At 42.4% G+C, this 20217-nt stretch overlaps 1 protein-coding gene across 12 annotated transcripts in view; it reads right to left on the minus strand.

The window, feature by feature from the left end:
• The window catches only part of NEO1 (neogenin 1), a 507651-nt gene that overhangs the window by 222369 nt on the left and 265065 nt on the right, over positions 1-20217 (minus strand). For all 12 annotated transcript variants that reach the window (XM_073363103.2, XM_073363101.2, XM_073363105.2 and 9 more), the window contains exon 5: positions 1615-1751. In XM_073363103.2, coding sequence (XP_073219204.1) covers positions 1615-1751 — 137 coding nt within the window. The remainder of the gene's footprint in view (positions 1-1614; positions 1752-20217) is intronic.

Consider the following 20217-nt stretch of genomic DNA (forward strand, 5'->3'; position numbering starts at 1 on the left):
GTAAATGACCTCATCTGAAGAGAGCGACTTCCATGAAATAGAAGAAGCGTACTGTGTAGCTCAAAAGCTTGGAACTTTCACCAACAGAAGTTGGTCCAATAAAAGATATTACCTCACTCACCTTGCTACTTTATGATAATTTAAGACAGAGTTCAATTAATATACATTTTGAGGGACACTTCTGTCACAGGAAGTTGTGCTTATTACTCTGGATTTCCTAAACAGTATACTGAATCTGTGTGCTTGGTTTTGTGTATATGTATATTTAGTTTCAGCTTCAGTATTTCCCTCCTTCTAGACAATTTAAAGTGTACTTGTGTCTATTTCCCGTCTTAATTATGTCAGCACTAATGAATGGGATAAAAAATCTTAGCACCTGCAAACAGTAAAATGAATTGTAAATTTATTGATTTCCTAAAGGGAAAAAAGTTATTAGTCCAGATTCCAACTATGCAGAATTAGCTTTGTTTTATTTTGTAAGGCAAAACACTCTGTTGCAGAGTCACTTTCCTTTCTTAGGAGGACAAACTAATAAAAGGTAATCCTATTAGAGACAAATGTTATCTATAGAAAGGAATTGGCCCTTAAAACAGGACTACTGTTCTCCATTTATTATGAAACATAAAGAGCTCTAAAATTATGACATAGTTACTATTATAAGATTGGCTAATTCTACCATTAAAACATAATGAAATGCAATCTCTGCAAAACAACGTTGTGGGTTTTTTTAAAAATTATTTTTATAAAAGCAGCCGTCATTACTGTGCAACCCACTGTAAACCAATCAGTCATGCTCTATGACAAGATGCATCATATATGCACCAATCGGGCATTCGGGGGCATTTCTATATCTTGTAGTAGAACAAAGTTCCAATTAAAAATTCATACCTGAGATCCCTCGCGAGGCATGGCAAGGATTAAGAGGTGCCAACATTTCACCTAACTTTCTGTGCCCTCTAGAGAACTTACCTTATTTGTATACTTCTTTGCAAAGTTTACATAACTGAAACAGTGTCTTTAAATATATGTCTCGATGTTATTTCTATTAAAAAAAATAGCATTCAGGAGCAACCTTACACGTAAATGGTATGCACACAACAGAAGAGGAAATGAGGTGAATAAACTGATTTCAGTTTTATATTTTTCCAGTGGGTTACTCTAAGACAGTAACATCTTTACAGATTATGAAAAATACCTGTGACAGTGTCCTTTTCAGGTAAGACCTAGAAGGTAATTATAAAGGCAGGTCATCTTGCAGTCCTAATAACCTAGAGACTGTTCCCTTTAGGAAAGTTTATGGTGCCAAACTTGTAATATTGTCGTACTCATCTGATGTGTGCAACTGTCTTCAATGTGGTTAATATGTATGTATAAAAATTTAATTCCTCATTAGAGTGTTTATGAAATCATTAACAATACAAAGAGTACAAAAACAGCATGAGTATAATCATGTGACATTTCTAGGAAACCAACTCAGGTTGTTGGTTTTGGTTTTATTGTAGAAAGAACAAAAATCTGAATCCCTTTTGAAATCAATGAACGTGCAAGAACAAACCCCTGAATATATACATACGTGGAGATCAGTTCTTTCTCAAAACTAAACATTCTACATACCTTGAACTGTAAGATCTGCTTGAGCTTCAATTGTCTCATTCCCATTATACACAATGCAGGCATATGTCCCAGCATCATCTTCTGTGATATCACTGATCTCCAGGCTCCCTCCCGCCAGCAACAGAAATCTTTCAGAGCTGTGCAAGACAGGACATATAGGTAATGTAGCAAACAAACTAATATGTATGGAGTACTGATTGAAGGAAATATGGAAGGTATCCAAATTAAACTTCTAAATACACTGAAAAAATAGCTGATTACATCACTTCTGAGGTTGGATTCTTTAATGGTATATTAACATAGAGGAATGGTGTGTTTTTAACTAGACTGGTTATTTAAATATAGGTTTAAATTCAACAGTATACATCCCACACAATATTAATGCATTTTTTGCAATTTCAAGCTTCAAATCTTATGAGTTATATGCAACTCAAGTGATTTTAAAATACTGTAATTAAAATTCATGAAAGATGTAAGTATTCAATCACTGCCTTCAAAGAATAATTTTCCCAGCACTAAAACCACTCCAGCCATAGCTGGAAAGTGGTTAAGTCAAGTATATCAAAAGCCAAGCTTAGCATCTATGCAACCTAAGAAATAAATGGCTGTAAATACTCTGCATAATTGCATTTTTGTAAAGAAGGCAGCCATTTGAGTTGTATACAAGAGCTCCAAAATAAAACTTGTTCTACAAGGGCTTCCTACACTAAAACAGTGGGAAGACAGTGGGAAAACTAAACTTACAGATCTAAAACATTGTGGGAAGACTAAACTTTCAAACTCTCCCCCATATAAACATTCAGGGCTGACTTTTGTCTTCTTTGGAAAAAAATACCTATCTTCAGATTTTATTATGTAAGCCACGTGAGTGCTTTTTCATGAACCAAACCAACAAACAACAATACTTCTAGCCTCCCTCCTTAGGTATCCTCCCATTATATCCAGCTTTCTTATGTGCTGTTCCTTATATTTAGAAGAATCTTTCAACACTCCTCACTCCCATGCACTGCTACAGACTAGGGTCCGAATGGGTAGGCAGCAGTTCTGCAGAAAAGGACCTAGGGGTTACAATGGATGAGAAGCTGGATATGAGTCAACAGTGTGCCCTTGTTGCCAAGAAGGCTAATGGCATTTTGGGCTATATAAGTAGGGGCATTGCCAGCAGATTGAGGGACGTGATTGTTCCCCTCTAGTCAACAATGGTGAGGCCTCATCTGGAGTACTGTGTCCAGTTTTGGGCCCCACACGACAAGAAGAATGTGGAAAAATTGGAAAGCGTCCAGCAGAGGGCAACAAAAATTATTAGGGGGTTGGAGCACATGACTTCTGAGGAGAGGCTGAGGGAACTGGGATTGTTTAGTCTGCGGAAGAGAAGAATGAGGGGGGATTTGATAGCTGCTTTCAACTACCTGAAAGGGGGTTCCAAAGAGGATGGCTCTAGACTGTTCTCAGTGGTAGCAGATGACAGAACAAGGAGTAATGGTCTCAGGTTGCAGTGGGGGAGGTTTAGGTTGGACATTAGGAAAAAAAAAATTCACTAGGAGGGTGGTGAAGCACTGGAATGGGTTACACCTAGGGAGGTGATGGCATCTCCTTCCTTAGAGGTTTTCAAGGTCAGGCTTGACAAAGCCCTGGCTGGGATGATTTAGTTGGGGATTCGTCCTGCTTTGAGCAGGGGGTTGGACTAGATGACCTCCTGAGGTCCCTTCCAAATCTGATATTCTATGATTCTATGAGTTCTTGTAAAATTTAATTTTAAACAACTGTACACAATACAAGTACACACGTCACTAACAAAAAGCAAAACTGAGAAACAAACAACAAAAGCCTGGTTGACTGGATAAATTCCAAATCATCCAAATCCTCCAATAAAAGTGGGAAATAGAAGAAGAGCAGCTGCCTCTTCTGGAACTGCAGAGCCAGATTTTTCTCCTAAAGTAGTCTTTGACATAGATTAATATAGTAAAATCTAGGGTTCACTGGTCTATAGTTATTAATTAGTAATTAATTAGAGCAATCCAATCTTTCTGAGTTTGACCAAGTGGAAGGTCCAAAACTAAAAATACTTTTGTGTAAGTTCTGGCCAGTATAATTACTTTTTTCCTTTATAATTTTATTAAAAGGCAAGTGGACAAAATACAATACTCAACCTATGTGCTTCCTCTGTTAAAACATTTTAAATTAGGATTCTATCATTGGAAGTGGTATGCTAACATAATTGCAAGGATTATTTGTTATTAGAGAGAGGCATTTGGAACGTTCTTCTATTTTATGTCCACCACAAAGAATAGAAGGACATTTAATTTTTCCCAAGACTGTTCTATCCAGATAATTTACAGGTCTGTACTCCAATTTGTGAACCAACTTTTCTGTTGAACGTGCTGGTTTAAAAAAAATTAAAAATAAAGAATTTCCTTCAAATTATGTAAAAGGAATAGTTCCGTGTGGATACAAATTAGGAAACAGACTGAGAACAAATGTCCAGGAAGACTTAGAGACAAGGCTCTTCTATGGACAATTCCAGTTGGATGACCCAAAAAAATGAGGTAAAAGTAATTATGGAGATTATATACAAGGGAAAACAACACTTCAGAGAGGTTAAAAAGGTTTTGTTTGTTTTTTAAAAAGAGCTTAGGGAATTAGGTTGAAAGTCCATGTTCCAGGAAGGCCATACTGGGAGTCCTAGTATCATGACTGCCTTAAGCAATGGTGCTTGTGCAGGTGAACAGCACAGCTGGCTGGTTCTACACTAGCTAAGAGGAAGACAGCAGAAACTGTTACCTGCAAGTCCTTTCTTGTAATCTTTCTCTCTCTCTCTCAAAAAAAAAAAAAAATAAAATAAATCAAGGACAGAAGATTTGGAGGCAAAGAGTGGGTCGATGTTGTTGCATAGTCTGCAGCAATGAAACATGGTCCTCCAAAAGTCCACCTGAATGTGAAGGGACATGGCTGAAGATGAATAGTTATCCCCCATTCTGTATTTGTGCATTTGATTTTTCTTCCCTAAGTGTAGCACCTTACTTTTATCTTTGTTGAATTTCATTTTGTTGTCTATAGCCCAGTTCTCCAACTTATGAAGATCCCTCTGAATCAGGAGTGGGCAAACGTTTTGGCCCGAGGTCCACACTGGGGTTGTGAAATGGTATGGAGGGCCAGGTAGGGAAGGCTGTGCCTCCTGAAACAGCCTGCCCCCGCCCCCTATCCGCCCCTCCCACTTCCTGCCCCCTGACCGCCCTCTCACAGGACCCCACCCGCTATCCAACCCCCTCCGCTCCTTGTCCCCTGACTGCCCTCTCCAGGACGCCACCCGCTATCCAACCCCCCCCCGCTCCCTGTCCCCTGACCTCCTGGGACCCCCTGCCCCTAACCGCCCCCCTGGGACCTCACCCCCTATTTAACCCCCCCAGCTTCTTGTCCCCTGGCCGGCCGCCCCCCCCCCGAACCTGCACCCCATCCAACCACTCCCTGACTGCCCCCCCGGGACCCTCCTGCCCTTATCCAACCCCCTCCTCCCACCGCTCCCCACCCCCTTACCATGCCACTCAGAGTGGCAGGACTGGCTTATTGGAAAGCCTGGGAGGTGGTCGGGCACAAGCCGTGCTGGCCGTGTGGTGGCATAGCTGGGAGGGAGGAGAAAGAGCAGGGGATGGGCTGGGGCTAGCCTCCCCAGGCAGGAGCTCAGGGGCCAGGCAGGACAGTCCTGCGGTCCGGATGTGACCCATGGGCCGTAGTTTGCCCATCTCTGCTCTAAATTTTAGCTTTAGCCTCCAAAGTGTTTGCATCTCCCTCCCCGCCAGCTTTGTGTTATCTGGAGCAATGGTCTCAAGATGCAGTGGGGGAGGTCTAGGTTAGATATTAGGAAAAAACTATATTTCACTAGGAGGTTGTGAAGCACTGGAATGGGTTACCTACAGAGGTGGTGGAATCTCCATCCTTAGAGGTTTTTCAGGCCCAGTTTGACAAAGCCCTGGCTGGGATGATTTAGTTGGGGCTGGTCTTGCTTTGAGTAGGGGGTTGGACTAGATGACCTCCTGAGGTCTTTTCCAACCCTAATCTTCTACGAGTCTATGATCTGCACAAAGATGAGAATCTTTGCTTTTTGGTGTTGATGCTTCATGTCTTTGTCTCTCTTGCTCATTAGTAGCTGCCACTACAAAGGAGCCTGGGGCAGGATGAGAAAACAAGTGTTCATATCCCTTAGAGGGATATAATACCTCCTCTCTCAGCTTATTTTGCTTCAGGAGGCAAGGAGGAGTGTGTCTGCCAGGATGCCTTAACTGCCTCCATAATGGCTTTGCTAATCAGCAGAATCACTCTTGCAGGGGCTGCCGATACCAGAACATCCACCAACTTGTGAGACCTTTCAATGCAGCTCCTCTGACTGAATATCCCAGAACAGAGGACACCTTTCTTAATAGATCTTGATGAGCCCTGTGGCCCTCTGGTGGTGGCAAATCGTTTGCTACCTCAACAGCTTCACCTGGTGATGAAGACGATGACGCAACAGGATTCTGAGGTTGTGGTGTATTGGAGAAGCCATCAGAGTGACTTCTGGCTGTTCAATACCAATCTCGGTATTAGGAACTGGAGAGTAATGTCACAGTTGTAGTGCCACACAGGAGTGACCTTGAGGACAGTGAATGAGAGTTGAGGGAGAAGGGATGTCCCACAGAGTCCAGAATGTCCACTGATATGGGCATGGGACCCATCCTTGTCCTGGCCATTGCCCTTTTGGAGGAACCCAGTGCTGTGATTGCTGCATGAGCCATGGTGCCCAAGTCTCTGATGAAGCATAGACTTTCCCTCTTGACTGGGACACAGATAAATATACCTCCGAGTCTGAAGCCTCTGACAATGGAGGAGCAAAACTAGTTGGATCTGGGGATAGGAAGCCTGAGCCCGGGGACAGTGGTAATGGAGATATCATTGGAGACTTGCCTCTTAACTGCACTTGCTTTTGTGGAAGTTTGGGAGGTAAAGGTGCCCCAGGTTCCTGACATGGTGAGGTAGGAGCCACAGGCATAGGTACCTACTGTAAGCCTTCCATTACTACCAGGGATATTGCCACCGAGAGGCTAAGCAGGTGCCTTGCAGCTGCACATGCCTCTGGGATGGTTGACAGTGGCAATGACTGATGACCCTGATACAAGGATCTTTCAGTGGACAGCCTCAACGGACCTGACACAGGTTCCAGAGGGCAATCCCTTCTTATAATCATGGAATCATAGAATATCAGGATTGGAAGGGACCTCAGGAGGTCATCCAGTCCAACCTCCTGCTCAAAGCAGGACCAACCCCAACTAAAAACCTTAAAAACTACAAAAACCTTTAAGGAAGGAGATTCCACCACCTCCCTAGGTAACCCATTCCAGTGCTTCACCACCCTCCCAGTGAAAAAGTTTTTCCTAATATACTTCTTAGGGAATGACTTCTCTAGGGACCATCTGTCCCTCAAACATCTTGCAGAGTCTCTGCCTCTACCCAGCTTCAGTATGACAAATTTAGATTCAGACTCATAGACTTTAAGGTCAGAAGGGACCATCGTGATCATCTAGCATATTGCAGGCCACAGAACCTCACACACTCCTGAGCGTGCTACTAAACCTAAGGAGGGACTATGCCTTTTCTTTGGCACCAGTGAAAGGAACCAAGAGCCACAGACATCTCCCGTGGGGTGTTCCATACTGACGCTGAAGTGTTTGGGGCATTTTCCATATGTGACAACTCCAATGGACAGCAAAGTGCTGCCTCCATAAGTAAACACTTGAGCCTCACTACTCTATCTTTCTTTGAGCAGGGCTTAAGTCCTTTACAAATTTGACACTTGTCACCGATGTGGGATTCTCCCAAACATTTCAGACATGCTGGGTGTGGGCTGCTGACTGGTGTAGGCTTCCTGCAAGTCTGGCAGACCTTAAACCTCAGTGAGTGAGGCACCATTCCTGTACCATTCCTCACACTGAAAGATAAAAGTTAGTCAAAAAAGACCTAAAACTAAAACCTTCCGCTAAAAACTAGCTAAACTAACTAACTAACTTCTAACAGTAAAAGGGAAAAGAGAGAGAGAAGTGAGGGAAGCACTTGTCACAACAAGTCTGAAATTGCTCCAAGAACTGCCACTGGTAGTAAGAAGGGACTGAGGGAGGTCGGGGTGGCTCTGCTTTCTTATACCTGCATGATAGCTGTGGGTGTTTGGGCTGCCCTGACAGCTACTGATGAGGGAAGAAGTTCTCCAACAGCTATGCACAGGGTGTACACATACCTACAGTGGAACGGACATATGCAAGCATTCAAAGAACACACTTGTTAACTGAATTTTGGAGGGGGGGGGTGCACAGGTATACAAAAAAACCCAAACTCAACGAGACTTGTGATAAAATCATGAGAGTTGGCAACACTGCTATCAACAGCTCAGAATTCAGTAAACTCAAAACCATTTTATATCAAAACAATCAAAGGCACTTCTCAGTGAGAGCTATATGATGCCCTATTCACCTTTCTATCTACACCCATTTTGACTGTAGAGCTGTTAAAAATGGTCGAGAGCATTATTATATTTCATAATAAGTATTGTGCTCCTACTCTCCTTGTATTCAAACACAGATTAACTGGTTTTGCTCATACTTTCCAATAAAATTCATCTTTGGGCAGAGGCCACAAATGAAAATTTCAGCCTCACAAGCAGAACTTTCAGAATGCTGTCAAGTAGTATCACTGCTTAAATGTAGTAGGTACTACCATTCCTGCCAATAATATTGATTCACTTTTCTAGCTGGACCTCTTACTGCATACTGTGTTTGGCTGAAAGAATAAATTAAAGTCTGAAAAACAAGTTATACACTTAGATCAAAACAACACAAAAAGATTATATAGGGAAGCCTTTTCAACCAGCTACATTTGAACAGCAGTTCTGTGCTGCAGCAGCACACCTTTTTTTATTCTGACTTTTGAAATAGGCATTTCATCATGAATCATTTAAATTCCCAATTAATAGATCTTTTTGGGTAGGTGGTGTGTGCTCAACACAAAAATACCCTTCCTGTGAAAAGTACCCTCTTCTTTTCCTCAATGTCTCATTTCTCTTATTTTCTTTACTGAAACTGCTTTTGCTCGAGTTAGCTTTCTGAGAGATTAAAATATTAAATACAAAGCAAATACTGGTTTGGTTCGGAGATATGCGAAAAGGTACATTACCACATTAAGCAGCAAGACTGCTCGCAGTTATATATGTTGTTGCCATTCTGAAACTCAAACTCACACTGATGGAAAGGGACCAAAAAATGTTTTTAAAAAAAATAGAAAAAATTACCCCAGTTCATGATACACAATACCATGTTTTTATTGAATAGAACCTTGCTAGAAGAATGCATTTTCTGGGTGCTGAATTTAAATATCATATTTCCATAGATGAACAAACATAGGAAAAGCTGGTAGCAACCCTTACATTTAGTTAGCCCAACACTTTCCACTATAAAGTATGCTTGTAATCTTTTCTGCAGAAGCTCAAACAGCTATATGATTTGCAACAGGACTTTGAAATCCTGCAGAGAGAAAGCCCACAGGGTAGAAAAGTATCTTTTCTTTGTCCCCTGAAATTCCATTTGGGTTTAGCTAAGTTATAAATTGTTAAAAATTGCCACTTGTGTGCCTCAAGAGAATTTTGGCAGCATGCCAACATAACGGAATGTGAATATTCTTGATTGCTGGGACCCATGCAGCCACCACCGAACACTATGCTGGAAACATGTGGGCACTGCTAGAGCAGCTGCAGTAGCGGTTAAGGGGGAGAGATCTGAAAGAAATACTCAACCCTGGACCTAGCATAGAGCACCAGAAACACCTTAGCATAAAAAACTCCTCCTGTTGCCAGCTAATACAGTTAGTCCTGTAGTTCAAGAGGTAAAGGCCTATGATGCAAGTACTTGAAGTTCCAGGACTCAAAACCCTGATGCTGCTGCTTATTTATTTGAAAAAAGGCATTACAGTTGTATAATATAATTTGTCTTTACCATTTTTCTTTTAAAAATCTCTAGAAAATTACATATACAAATGTTTAAAAGGTCATTTAAAGTTTAGATTGCAAAGTCAAACACCTGGAAGTTAGGAAAAACTAGATTGTGTATACACAGAACAAAACAGTTTTTAATTACAAGACCATGTTCTATTTTTCCTCAGGACCTCTGCCTCATGAACAGGCTGGACATACAAGGAGGCAGAATTAATTTTCTATGGGCAACTGGATTTAAGAGGCCATTATTGTTTTTAAAAAATGCATTTTGGCATGGTGCACAAAACGAATAGTCCATCCTTTTGACAACTGAGAAAGACTCCTCTGTAACTTCAGTGTGCTGAACAGTTTGGCTATAATCTTTCTAAGAAGCTAATATTTTGCTAGATAATCATTTACAAGGGATTATTCATTGCCTTTTGGCATGTGAGATGGTTAATCAGTTACATTTCTTTAAAAGATCTGTTTAATTAACCACTTACTCTTGAAAGGGAAGCTTTCAGTTAACTATAATTTACAGTATTGCATTTCTTTTAATCTATTTCACACACAAAGCACCAATGCTTCCTCCTACCTTTCTCTAGCTATGACAGATCACGTACCTAAACATAAGAGTACAAGCTTTAAAATAGGGTCTCTCAACCTATGGTTCATGACCGAAAATTAGCTCACCAGAATGTGCCAGGGTTGTCTGGGCTCAGCTCCTCAACCCAGGAGCTTCAACCTGGAGCATGGGGTCACAGTGGTGCTCAGGTTTGGCACAGCGATCCCTACATCATGACGACAGGCGGCTGGGTGGGTCAAATCTGAGTGAGTAGCACTGTGACCCCATGCACCAGGTTGCAATGTCACTCAAAAACAATTACCCCGGAAATCAAAATGCTCAAAGCGGGAAGCTGAGCCCAATCAGCCCCCCCAAGACAGAAGCCAAGAGGGAGTGGGCTGTGTCATGTTCTCCTGTAAGTACTGCTCCCCGATATACTCCCCCACCCTCACAGCTGCCCAACATCCCATCTTCCATACCCTATCTTGCCTTCCAGCCTAGACCCCGTAATGTACCTCTCCCCCACAGCCAGGCAACTCCCGTTCTGTCACACAGCCCATGCAGGCCTCTAGCCCCCAGATCTTCCCCCACAAGAACCCAGCCTCTTCTGTCCCTCAACTTCTCCCCCCAGAACTCCAAATCCCCTCCACCCCTTTTATCCTCTGCCCCCACAGACTGGGGGAGGAGGGCTTGTCTTCTAAAAGCATGACTTGCATCACTCATTGCTGAACCTATGAGGCAGTGTTACACGTCATTTCTTGCAGTCAGTGACTGGTAAATCTCATGGCAATGTCACTACATGTTGGGGTAACAAACGTGCTTAGAGTCTTACCCTTGTATGAGTTAGCCAGGATTTTTAAAATAATATTTCAGTGGAGGTTTTGAAAGGAATTAGTTTGGCAAATATTTTATCATGGGGAGCTAATTTCACAATTTACTATGTGCCTCCCATAGCTTTGCTTCAAATAATAATTCCATGAAATTGTTTAATCTTGCAAAGACTGACACCATTAAAATTCACTCATGCTGGAATATGAAATATTTCTTTACTTTAAATCCTGTTGAAATCTTTGATAAACATTCCATCAAACCAAATATATCCACTGCATCTGGCTCACATTATAAATATTCTTTCCAGAAGGCGCAGTCCGCTGAATTGCTAAGAATAAGCTTTCTTAGAATTATAGATTCTAATTGAACACATAGCTTGAGAGGACAATTTCTTTAATTCTATAAAGGGTGATTTGCCACAGTTAAAAAACAGAATGTAAAATGGTTATGTTATCAAATAAAGTAATGAGTCTAGTGGTAAGAAAAGGGTACTGTTAAAGCTAACGCTACAGCATGATTAAAGAAAAACAGCTTTATTTTCCGCCTCTAATATTTCCTCTTGTCTTCAGCTCCACTTTCCTGATTTTCATTCCTGAAACTATCAGGTCTTTTACTGGAAATCAAACCAATCAGACACCCCCAGTATTCCATTCACCTTACAGGGTTCACAGAAAGGAGATCCCCTCTCCCAAATACTTCATGTCCACTCTTTGGGGACTAGATCCCACCCTTTGCTCATTTTTTTTTTTAACATGAACTTTAACTTTTTTTAATGAAGTCTCAGTGGTACATAAAAAAAATCTGTCCAGACCTTAATTAGCAAGTTTATGTTTGTGAGAATGGTCATAAGGGAGAAGTATTATAGTTAGCAAAAAGAAGCTATTTCAGAATTTACCAATAGCTCAGAGTAATAGATTTTTTTAAATTAGATTTTATTTAAACTCGATTTTTTGAATTTTAAATATATTTTTCTTCAAAAATAAATCTATTTAAGATTAAATTTGAAGTTATGACGCACTATATTAAGGCCTACACTTAGTATAATGTATTACAATAATTTAAATTAAACAATATTCAAGCAGTACATGTAGGCTGGCAAAGTTTTAAGGAAAGTCAAACCACTGAACTGGTGAAGTCACTATCCGAGCACTTGGAACCAGAATTTGCTGAGATGGTACACCACCTTTTGACAGTCTGCAGATATAGAGAATATTTACTTCATTTTAGCTTATTGAGTTAGTTCAGTTCACTGACTGGCTCATTCAGAGTTGAGAAATCGATAAGGAGTCGAAAAAGGAAAGCTTATTTTCCTTTACCAATTGATGAATAAAAATGAAGTATGAGGATGAGATCTACTACTTCTAAAATCTTGAAGGACCTGGTGACTAGAAACAATCAGTTGAATATATTAACTACAGATCATACTTTCTTTGTTTAATAAATAAGAGTTTTAAATGCAAAACATATTTTGATAAACTTATTTTGTTTTTATGTATCCAGCACATTTAAGGTTTTTTTTTTTTTTTTTAAATTTAACTAATGTAAAGCTATTTTAAAATGCTGGTTTTGTGCATTTTTAATTGAATTCAAATTTCCATCCAAATGCAGCTTAACACAAATCAAATATAAAATTAAGCATCAACTAGTAAATAGAAATGCATCACTAACCATTTTCTAACAAAATAAAAATAAACAAAGAATCTGAAAAAAATTACGTTAAGCTATGTAATTGCTTCAGTTAAGCATATCCTCCTGGGTAGCAAAAAGAAATACCAAATTTTGATAGTTACCAACTAATGAGAATCTTTCTTCAGGAAAATAACTAAAAAGTACAATTGCAAAACAAGATTAAAATAGATGATTTAAGTCAAGATTTCCTGCTTGCTGATTAAAATCATCATTTAAAAAAATCAAAGAATTAGATCACTTTGATTTAAACCAATTCACCCTGCTTTATACAAAGGACAAAAATACTTCAAAAAAATTTCGAATTTTGAATCGGAATTGCTACTCTAACATAGAATCATAGAAGATTAGGGTTGGGAGAGACCTCAACATGTTTGATTGTGTGCTGGAATGAAACAGGAAAGAAAAATAGAATGAGTGTTCAGGTGTCTTGTATATGGATACTAGGTATTTTTACAACTTGGCTGGGAAACAGAAGGCTATGAAAAATACTGCAATGAGAAAAGGGTATTCTCTACTAGACTTTGCATAAGAAGATAAGCAGTGGTGTGTAATTGTGCAGAATAGATTAACGTTTTTAAAGTGGAATTTATAACCAAAATTTACATCAAGGGAAAACAAGATACTAACTAGCATAGTAAATCATCCATGGAAGCTTCGGTTTCAGAATGGTAGCCATTTGATCACACAGCAGGATTTACTGCACGTTAGAGAAGAACACCAATTTTCACTAAATCTGCTCAAACAATACTATGGTGAATAGTGAGACAGAGTTCAGAGTAGCAGTCGTGTTAGTCTGTATTCGCAAAAAGAGAAGGAGTACTTGTGGCACCTTAGAGACTAAAAAATTTATTTGAGCATAAGCTTTCGTTAGCTGAGGGAGCTGGAAAGCTGTTTGCTTTCTACAGAAAATCATCTGTCCTTTCAAATGTTGTATCACACGTGCAGCAGTCTTAAAAGAACTCATCAAATTCTACAGAAAAGAAATGTTACTTACCCTAACCATAACTAGAGTTCTGCGAGACGTGTGATCCCTGTGTCTTTGTTCTCCCACCGGGAGAATGATGTTAGAACACTGTTGAGAATTGAGAGTTGTTTGTTCAGGTTGTCTTTGCTCAGAAAATAGACTGTCCATAAAGATGCCTGGAGGCACTGGAGATGAAGCTTTGTGAAGAGTGCCACATAGGTGAAGGTGGCCATGTAGTCTAGAAGGACCTGACAAGATCAAATTGTAATCTGAGAACTCATCTGAAGCTGAGCTATGAGGTCCTTCATCGCATGGACTCTGTCTTCAGGTAAGTCTGAGTTGTTGTAGAAGTTTATTTGTCAACTCAGTTTGTTATAATTAATAAAATCACATTTAGAAATTAACACCTGACAATTTGTAATGCGAAATTGTACACTAGTGGAGGAGGAACTCCTCTTTGCAAAGAGATCTAATCTTTTGGCATCTTTGTCTAAAGGAGTAGACCCAGGCTGGTGCAGTCTGTTGCATCTGGTGATTGATCAGACGTGGGGTGAGAAAACAAATATTTTTCCCCTTTAGATGGTACAAAGTACTTTTTATTGATCCTTTGGGGGAGAGGGCACAGGTGGCCAGAGTATGCCAGATTACCTTGGTTGGCTCCAATATAGTTTTCTTGATCAGAAGCACCACCTTGCTAGGCCCAGCAGTCTGAAGGAGGTTCAACAACTTGTGAGTGGGGCCCTGGACTTCCTCCAGGGGAATCTGGAGTGACTCCACAATACTCTTCAGGAGGTTCTTAAACTGTTTATAGTTGTTGGGTGACAATGGCAAAGCCAATGACATCACCTCATCAGGTGATGAGGATGAAAGCGCTGCAGGAAGATTAACTGGGTTTGCCTGGCTGTTTAAAAATAGCCAGAGCTTCGCGAACCAGCTGAGTGGCGGAGAACCAGCTGAGCAGCGGGGACAGCAGAGCAGCTCACAGCAGGAGTTTGCCTGGGACTGGTAAGTATCCGAGTCTGTGTTTGTTTGCTTGCTGAGGAAGTATCCGAGCGTGTGTTTGCTGGGGGGACAGTGTGAGAGCCTGAGTGAGTGTCTGATTGGCTGCTAGCCTGCAGGGGGCGGGCAGTAGGGTGTCTGTTTGTTTGCGACAGGGAAGCCTGGCTGTTTAAAAATAGCCAGAGCTTCGCGAACCAGCTGAGTGGCGGAGAACCAGCTGAGCAGCGGGGACAGCAGAGCAGCTCACAGCAGGAGTTTGCCTGGGAGTTCGCCTGGAGTGAGCCCAGTGAGGCTTACGTCTTGCATACTGCTCTGAGGAAGCTCGTAGTAGGAAGGTGATATGGAAGGGGGGGGGGGTTCAGCTGTTGTGACCTGCACTGGATGTGCCATGTTTGTCTTGCTTCCACAGGACAGAAGCGACTTTGTCTGTACAAAGTGCAAGCTGGTCTCCATATTGGAAGAGAAGATTGAAGGTCTGGAGCAACAGATAACAACCCTGCGTTGCATACGGGAAACTGAGGATTTCCTGGACAAAACTCAGGATAGGCTTCTAGGGGCACAAAGCTCTACAGATATAGAGCAGGTTGCACAGAGGAGCCAAGAGGCCAGTGAAGAAGCTTGGCAACATGTGACCTCCAGAAGAGGTAAGCGGAATGTCCGGGTTCCAGTATCACAGACACAGGTAACTAACCGCTTTCATGTTCTCTCCACAGGTATCGTTGTGGAGAGTGGACCAGATGATATGTCTGGGGCGAGAAAGCAGAAGGAGACTCCGCAGGTTGGAAGGCATGAGATGCGATGTCCTGAGGTTGGGAGTTCCACGACCACCACTCCCAAGAGGAGAAGGTGGGTGGTGGTGGTCGGGGACACTCTCCTCCGGGGGACTGAGTCATCTATCTGCCGCCCTGACCGGGAAAACCGAGAAGTCTGCTGCTTGCCAGGGGCTAAGATTCGCAATGTGACGGAGAGACTGCCGAGACTCATCAAGCCCTCGGATCGCTACCCCTTCCTGCTTCTCCATGTGGGCACCAATGATACTGCCAAGAATGACCTTGAGCGGATCACTGCGGACTATGTGGCTCTAGGAAGAAGGATAAAGGAGTTGGAGGCGCAAGTGGTGTTCTCATCCATCCTCCCCGTGGAAGGAAAAGGCCTAGGTAGGGAGCGTCGAATCGTGGAAGTCAACGAATGGCTACGCAGGTGGTGTCGGAGAGAAGGCTTTGGTTTCTTTGACCATGGGATGGTGTTCCATGAAGGAGGAGTGCTGGGCAGAGACGGGCTCCATCTTACGAAGAGAGGGAAGAGCATCTTTGCCAGCAGGCTGGCTAACCTAGTGAGGAGGGCTTTAAACTAGGTTCACCGGGGGAAGGAGACCAAAGCCCTGAGGTAAGTGGGAAAGCGGGATACCGGGAGGAAGCACAGGCAGGAATGTCTGTGAGGGAGGGCTCCTGCCTCATACTGGGAATGAGGGGCGATCAACAGGTTATCTCAAGTGCTTATATACAAATGCACAAAGCCTTGGAAACAAGCAGGGAGAACTGGAGGTCCTGGTGATGTCAAGGACCTATGATGTGATCGGAATAACAGAGACTTGGTGGGATAACTCACATGACTGGAGTACTGTCATGGATGGTTATAAACTGTTCAGGAAGGACAGGCAGGGCAGAAAAGGTGGGGGAGTAGCACTGTATGTAAGGGAGCAGTATGACTGCTCAGAGCTCCGGTACGAAACTGCAGAAAAACCTGAGTGTCTCTGGATTAAGTTTAGAAGTGTGTGCAACAAGAGTGATGTAGTGGTGGGAGTCTGCTATAGACCACCGGACCAGGGGGATGAGGTGGATGAGGCTTTCTTCCGGCAGCTCACGGAAGCTACTAGATCGCAGGCCCTGATTCTCATGGGTGACTTTAATTTTCCTGATATCTGCTGGGAGAGCAATACAGCGGTGCATAGACAATCCAGGAAGTTTTTGGAAAGCGTAGGGGACAATTTCCTGGCGCAAGTGCTAGAGGAGCCAACTAGGGGGGGCGCTTTTCTTGACCTGCTGCTCACAAACCGGGTAGAATTAGTGGGGGAAGCAAAAGTGGATGGGAATCTGGGAGGCAGTGACCATGAGTTGGTTGAGTTCAGGATCCTGACGCAGGGAAGAAAGGTAAGCAGCAGGATACGGACCCTGGACTTCAGGAAAGCAGACTTCGACTCCCTCAGGGAACGGATGGCCAGGATCCCCTGGGGGACTAACTTGAAGGGGAAAGGAGTCCAGGAGAGCTGGCTGTATTTCAAGGAATCCCTGTTGAGGTTACAGGGACAAACCATCCCAATGAGTCGAAAGAATAGTAAATATGGCAGGCGACCAGCTTGGCTTAATGGTGAAATCCTAGCGGATCTTAAACATAAAAAAGAAGCTTACAAGAAGTGGAAGGTTGGACATATGACCAGGGAAGAGTATAAAAATATTGCTCGGGCATGTAGGAATGTTATCAGGAGGGCCAAATCGCACCTGGAGCTGCAGCTAGCCAGAGATGTCAAGAGTAACAAGAAGGGTTTCTTCAGGTATGTTGGCAACAAGAAGAAAGCCAAGGAATGTGTGGGCCCCTTACTGAATGAGGGAGGCAACCTAGTGACAGAGGATGTGGAAAAAGCTAATGTACTCAATGCTTTTTTTGCCTCTGTTTTCACTAACAAGGTCAGCTCCCAGACTGCTGCGCTGGGCATCACAAAATGGGGAAGAGATGGCCAGCCCTCTGTGGAGATAGAGGTGGTTAGGGACTATTTAGAAAAGCTGGACGTGCACAAGTCCATGGGGCAGGACGAGTTGCATCCGAGAGTGCTGAAGGAATTGGCGGCTGTGATTGCAGAGCCATTGGCCATTATCTTTGAAAACTCGTGGCGAACCGGGGAAGTCCCGGATGACTGGAAAAAGGCTAATGTAGTGCCAATCTTTAAAAAAGGGAAGGAGGAGGATCCTGGGAACTACAGGCCAGTCAGCCTCACCTCAGTCCCTGGAAAAATCATGGAGCAGGTCCTCAAAGAATCAATCCTGAAGCACTTGCATGAGAGGAAAGTGATCAGGAACAGCCAGCATGGATTCACCAAGGGAAGGTCATGCCTGACTAATCTAATCACCTTTTATGATGAGATTACTGGTTCTGTGGATGAAGGGAAAGCAGTGGATGTATTGTTTCTTGACTTTAGCAAAGCTTTTGACACGGTCTCCCATAGTATACTTGTCAGCAAGTTAAGGAAGTATGGGCTGGATGAATGCACTATAAGGTGGGTAGAAAGCTGGCTAGATTGTCGGGCTCAACGGGTAGTGATCAATGGCTCCATGTCTAGTTGGCAGCCGGTATCAAGTGGAGTGCCCCAAGGGTCGGGACTGGGGCCTCATTGTCTACTTCATTAGGTGTGTTTGGAACCAGAACTCACAGGATTGCTGATTCTCTAATGCAAAATAAGCACAAGTCATGAGACTCACTCCCCAGGAAGACCCAGGTGCAGGCCATGCAGGATTTGAAACTGGAGATCTTAGGCATATTAAGAATCCCAAATAGTGCATGGTGAGAGATGGACAGGGAACCCCTACACCCTGAAACACTACCTACACTAATGAACTCCTAAATTCGTAAAACACAATGATCCAACAATAAGCTATTTCCAGAAAAAAGCTAGACTCAAACAGGGACAGCTAGCAAAACTGCAGGGGTTCCATCTCAAATCATAAGCAGCAAAAAGGAATTGGAGAAGCAGGCTATAAATTTCACCCCTCGTGTCCTTGATTCAGAGCACAAGGAGGCAGTGGGCACAGGCACAAACCAACAGATACTGCTAGTAAAAAATCTTCTGGTCTCATGCACATGAAGTGTACATGCACTCACACTGGAAGACACATAGGGACCATCACTCAAAGGAGAACTATGTTCTATGAAAAACGAATTAAGAACTCATTTTCTGCAGAGTGAGGCAAATCAAATTTTCTTCTTTATTACCATCAAAATAAACTTTATGTCAACAAATACACTTCTCTAAGGAAAGTGCCATAACACAAATGGAATCAACTTTAGCCAGCAACAGCCAAATACCTCTCTCGTCCCCTAGCTGACCAAAGAGACTTTGTAGCATAATATGTAAAAAAAGGCTTTTAGGGTCCAACCCCTTATTTATTCCCTCTCTTTTGTAGAGGTGAACATTTATTTTGAGCTTTAAAGGAAAAAGAAATATTCCTCTTAACTATCTTTCTCAGAGACTAGATGTCCACTGATGTAGTAACCATTAGCTCATACAAGTGTATGGAGTCATCAGGGGCTATGCCTACACTGCAATGAAACACCCGCAGCTCTCCCACGTAAGCTGACTTGGGCTGCAGAGGTATAAAACTGCAGTGTAGATGTCTGGTGCCTGGGTTATGAGACCGACACACCTGCATGTCCTCCATGGGGTCCCGGAGCCCAGGCTCCAGCCCAAGCCTGGAGGTCTCCACTGCAATTGTAGTGTCCCACAGCCTGAGTTCTCTGAGCTCGAGACAGCTGACATGGGCCAGCCGCAGGTTTTATTGCAGTGTAGACATACCCTGTGAGGCTGGCCTGAAAAGACCCACACGCCCACTTACATTCTAGACAACTGGCCTTTAAATCTAGAAAAAGACGTGCAATACTCAGTCCTAAATCAATTAATCAAGGTTGTACAATGAAGGAGACTTGTCTGTAGGATCTCAGCCTCATCTGTTGCAGAGGTTGTAAAATATATAGTGATTCACGCAGGAGATTACAGGAAGAGAAAGGATGATTTCATGAGCAAGGCAGTTGAATTCTACCATGGAGAACTGGATTCTATCCCTGTCTCTGTCACAGAGTCCCTGTGTGACTCCTGGCAAGCGCTTAAACCAAACTCATGTGTGGTCACTAATTGTATGCTCCTATGTTTCTGGGTGCTCAAATTGAGGCCCTCGGATCTGAACTGATGAAGGGCTGAACACTTAGAGCTGCAACTGAAGTCAGTGGGAGCTGGGTTTTGAATATATAAAGTGCTATATAATGCTATGTACACTGAAAAATCAAGTCCGAGGCATCTCATACTGGACACCAAAATTATTGGATACTTTCAACCTTGATTTCTGTGCCTCAGTTTCTCATCTGTAAAATGGGCATATTACCACCTAATCTCACAAATGTATTGTGAAAATAAATTAATATTTGTGAACCACTCAGATACTCTAGAGATAAGCACCACAAAAAAAGCCCATGAGGAAATTAATAAATGTCTTCAAAGCAGGGTTTGAATAGTATGTAGTAAATAAGGCATGGGACCATACAGTGAACAATGAGGAAAAAAAATTCTCAATAGGTGCTCATTGATTGAGTACTGTCCTTTCTATGCACTGAATGAGGCAAGGATTCTGTGGAAAACATAGCATTTGATCATGTAATTAAAGAATATCATAATGCATATGAAGAAGGGAGCCCAATTAGGTTGCAAAGGTAACCTTAATTCTGGAATTTCCTTATTTTCGAATGTTTGACTTTGCAACCTCAACATTCTTTTAACAGTTTTGTGTGCAATTTCCTGTTTTTAAA

Source organism: Lepidochelys kempii, chromosome 10 (assembly GCF_965140285.1).
Source record: "Lepidochelys kempii isolate rLepKem1 chromosome 10, rLepKem1.hap1, whole genome shotgun sequence".
NCBI classification, from domain to species: domain Eukaryota; kingdom Metazoa; phylum Chordata; order Testudines; family Cheloniidae; genus Lepidochelys; species Lepidochelys kempii.